General features: G+C 47.3%; 2 protein-coding genes across 2 annotated transcripts in view; one reads left to right on the forward strand and one right to left on the reverse strand.

Moving 5' to 3' along the window:
* Positions 1 to 2596, reverse strand: part of glyctk (glycerate kinase) — a 17835-nt gene extending 15239 nt beyond the window's left edge. The window contains exon 1 of the mRNA XM_043707689.1: positions 2578 to 2596. The gene's annotated coding sequence lies outside the window, so the exon portion shown is untranslated. The remainder of the gene's footprint in view (positions 1 to 2577) is intronic.
* Positions 2597 to 2859: 263 nt separating this feature from the next.
* wdr82 (WD repeat domain 82) overlaps positions 2860 to 4398 on the forward strand; it is a 36643-nt gene continuing 35104 nt past the window's right edge. The window contains exon 1 of the mRNA XM_043707690.1: positions 2860 to 3333. Coding sequence (XP_043563625.1) covers positions 3173 to 3333 — 161 coding nt within the window. The 5' untranslated portion in view covers positions 2860 to 3172. The remainder of the gene's footprint in view (positions 3334 to 4398) is intronic.

The following is a 4398-nucleotide window of genomic DNA, read 5'->3' on the forward strand; positions in this document are numbered from 1 at the left end:
GGAGATTTTAAAAAATTGACAAAGGTGTGGAGAGGTGATGAGAAAATATTTTTCATGCAGAGCATTGACAGAATCTGGAATCCTCTACTTGAAAAGTGATGCAAGCTGATTCTAACAATAAGGTTAAAAGGGATTTCGTCAAATAGTTGAGAATGTGGAACTAGCAGGAAAGACAAGAAGCAGGAGCAGGGTCGGGAGCAAAAGCCAGAATAGGCATAATGGACTGAATGGCCTCCTGTTGTGCTGTAAATTTTAACGATTCCACGAAGGGCTAGATGCAATAAACTAGAAATGGTGGAAATACTCAATAAGGCAGACAGAATACCAGAGAGAAAGAAAGTTAAAGTTTAAAGTGAACCTTTTGTTTTCATTTGGGAAAGTGAGAGATGGAGCAGGTTTTCAGCAATCACAAAGGCAGGACAATTTGCAGGAGATGGTGGCACACTGCTAATGGCACTAGACTAACAATCCATCCGCCCAGGCTAATGCTAGGATTGTAGACGCTGGACTGTCAGATTTGAGAAGTGTGGTGCTGGAAAAGCACAGCCAGACAGGAAGCATCCAAGGAACAGGAGAATTGACATTTCGGGCATAAGCCCTTCATCAGGAATGTGGAGGGGGGAGGGGCTGAGAGATAAATAGAGGGGCTGGGGTAAAGGCAGGTGGGAATTCCCATTCTAAATGATGACTTTACAATCCAGGTTTGTTCAATATATCATTTCAGTCGCATGATACTGTAATCTTTTGCTTTCAGTTCTGTGTCTTATGATCTTATGCTCCTGATGAAGGAGCAGCGCTACAAAAGCTAGTGCTTCCAAATAAATCCGTTAGCCTATATCCTGATTTTATGATTTTTAACTTTGTTCACCCCAGTCCAACACTCCACTCCACATCATTAATAACAAAAGAAATTGAGATACAGGTAAAAGGAGTGACAATTGGTTTGATATTACCAAAAAAAGCAAAATATGTATTTCGAAAAGCTCTAAATGGGAAAATGCAGAATCATCACTTATGAATGCCATTTAAGATAATGGAGTTGAGGTTATAATTTGAAATTGATTAACTAAATGCTGAAGGTTGTAAAGTAACCTGTTGAGAAAGATATGAAACTGTTCCTCAGTCTTATGTTTGAACTTCAGAGAAAAATCATGGCATTCCCCAAAGAACTGTGAAGTGTAAACTCTGGAAAACTGAGGTCAGTATTGAAGTGGAGAATTAAAATAAACAAGCACATCAGAACTTGCACGTTGCTTAAAAAAAGACATGTTGCTGAAGCTTTTTATCTTGTGCACTCATCAGGATAAATGGAAGAATGCCAAATTTCAAGTGGTCTTCATACTACAGAAGAAGGATTGGTTTGGCAAGCTCATTCTAGAGAAAGTGAGGACTGCAGATGCTGGAGATCAGAACCGAAAAGTGTGGTGCTGGAAAAGCACAGCTGGTCAGGCAGCATCCAAGGAGTAGGCTAATCAACATTTCGAGTGCAAGCTCTTCATCAGGAGTAAGGGGGTGGCCCAAGGGGGCTGAGAAATAAATGAAAGGGAGGTAGGGCTTGGGAAAGATAGCTGGGAATAGGATAGTTAGATGGAAGTGTGGGGTGATGGTGATAGGTTGGAAAGGAGAGTGGAGCGGATAGTTGGGAAGGAAGCCGGACAGATAGGACAGTTCAAGAGGGCAGTGCCAAATTGGAAGGTTGGATTTGAAATAAGGTGTGGGAGGGAGGGGAAATAAGGTGTGGGAGGGAGGGGAAATGAAGAAACTGGTGAAATCTACATTGATCCTGTGTGATTGGAGGGTCCCAAGGCACAAGATAAGGCATTCTTCCTCCAGGAGTTAGATAGCTAGAGTTTGGTGGTGGAGAAAGACCAGGATTTGCATGTCCTTGGCAAAGTATTCAGCCACAGGGCAGTGGGGTTGTTTAGTGCATGTGTTCCAGAGATGTTCTCTGAAATGTTCTGCAAGTTAGCGCACTGTCTCCCCAATGTACAGGAGCCCACACATAGAGTAACACATACAGTGGACGATGTGTGTGGAAGTACAGGTAAATCTCTGTCAGATGTGGAAGGATGCTTTGGGCGTGGGATGGAGGTGAGAGGGGAGATGTGGGCACAGGTTTTGCACTTCTTGTGGGGGCAAGGAAAGGTGTTGGGAGTGGAGGGTGGGTGGATGCGTGGGGACTGCGGACCCTACACGGGAGTCATGGAAGGAATGGTCTCTGCAGAATGCAGATAGTGGTGAGGACAAAAATATATCCTTGATGGTGAGATTTGTTTTTAGTTGGTGGAAAGGGTAGAGGATAATATGTTGTGCCCCTCCCTTCCGTAGTCTCTCAGCTCTCTTGGACTACCCCCTCATTCCTGATGAGCTTATGCTCGAAAAGTCGACTGTCCTGACGGGCTGTGCTTTTCGAGCACCACGCGTTTTGACTCTGATTCTCGTTGGCCAAAGTGTTGATGTGGAGAAAGCAATGGAGGATGCAAATGATGAAAAAGTATTTAGCAAAAAAAAATTAAATTAAGCATTAAAGTAACAAAAGGAAGGAAAGTGTGTAAAATGGAAAAGCACTATCATCACCCAGAATGGCCCTCTAGCGGATTTGCCCCTCAGGAAGATGGCGACCGAGTCGGCTCCGGCACATCGAACACACATGCGCAGCAAGTCTCCCTGACAATCAAGGCTGGGTATTATGGGTAACATCATACAGACATCCAAAGGTGGTTGACGTCATGGTCATTTACGTGTGGAATGTTTTACCTTGTGAAAAGGATGGCAGCTGTCTCGGGACACCGCCTCCACCGCTCGGTTGTCATGGAAATGACGGGGGCGTTGCCCGCTATTTCCATGATCACCCGTCTGCGGGGAGGATTGGGTATTATGGGTAGTGGCGGGTTCCCGCCATCCGCGGCTGGGGATCCACAATGCCCTGCGATGAGGGGGAGGGGGCGAAGCGGCTGTGGCCTTTGAGTCTGGGACGTGCGTCGCCATTTTGGCCGCTGTGTTTAAATATCGAGGGAAGGGAAGAGAGACAAACTTTCTCCTCCCCGGGCGCTGAAAAAAAATTAAAGGCGCTTTTCGCAGCTTTCCCTCCCCTTTAAAACGTCCCATTCCTTCAATCTTCAACTTACCATCCCCCCCCCCTTCCCCGCAACCCCGGGTAAGGAAGGACGAGATGAAGCTGACGGATAATGTGCTGCGCAGCTTCCGAGTGGCTAAGGTGTTCCGAGAGAACACGGACAAGATCAACTGCTTCGACTTCTCACCTAACGGAGAGACGCTCATCTCCAGCAGCGACGATGACTCCATCGTCCTTTACGACTGCCAAGAGGGCAAGTGAGTGATATTACCGCCCACCCACTCCCCCGGTTCATTTGTCGATGACCCTCTCCTCTCAGGGATGGCCTAGAAGCCCCCGGCCTTGATTTTTCACACAGATCCCGAGTTCGGTTCGCCTTGGGTGGGGTTGGGAGGGTGGTGCGGACTGCAGACTCAGTCAGCGATGAGGAGAAGATAGAAAGTTGCCTTAGATTATTAAATGGTTTTAGGAAAAGGGCAGTCACGCGTTAGAGGCGGGAAGTAGTGATCTGCAATACCATAATTGTGGGGCCAGAGATTATGCTCTTTCATTGTCTCTGATGTTCATTTTTTTTTGTAGCACAGAACGTGTCTGCAGGATTTCCTTCCGTAATATTGCAGGTAACAGCCTTTTAAGCTGGAAATAATAGCCGGAAAATTAAAAATGGGTAAAAACAATGACTGCAGATGCTGGAAACCAGATTTTGGATTAGTGGTGCTGGAAGAGCACAGCAGTTCAGGCAGCATCCGAGGAGCAGTAAAATCGACGTTTCGGGCAAAAGCACTTCATCAGGGTTAAAGGCAGAGAGCCTGAAGCGTGGAGAGATAAGCTAGAGGAGGGTGGGGAGGAAGTACCATAGAGTACAGTAAGTGAGTGGGGGAGGGGATGAAGGTGATAGGTCAGGGAGGAGAGGGTGGAGTGGATAGGCGGAAAAGGAGATAGGCAGGTCGGACAAGTCATGGGGACAGTGCTGAGCTGGAAGTTTGAGGTGGGGGAAGGAGAAATGAGGAAATTGGTGAAGTCCACATTGATGCCCTGGGGTTGAAGTGTTCCGAGGCGGAAGATGAGGCATTCTTCCTTCAGGCGTCTGGTGGTGAAGGAGGCCCAGGACCTCCATGTCCTCGGCAGAGTGGGAGGGGGAGTTGAAATGTTGGGCCACGGGGCGGTGTGGTTGATTGGTGCGGGTGTCCCGGAGATGTTCCCTAAAGCGCTCTGCTAGGAGGCGCCCAGTCCCCCCAATGTAGAGGAGACCGCATCGGGAGAAACGGATACAATAAATGACATTGGTGGATGTGCAGGTGAAACTTTGATGGGTGTGGAAG

Source organism: Chiloscyllium plagiosum, chromosome 18, assembly GCF_004010195.1.
Source record: "Chiloscyllium plagiosum isolate BGI_BamShark_2017 chromosome 18, ASM401019v2, whole genome shotgun sequence".
NCBI lineage: Eukaryota > Metazoa > Chordata > Chondrichthyes > Orectolobiformes > Hemiscylliidae > Chiloscyllium > Chiloscyllium plagiosum.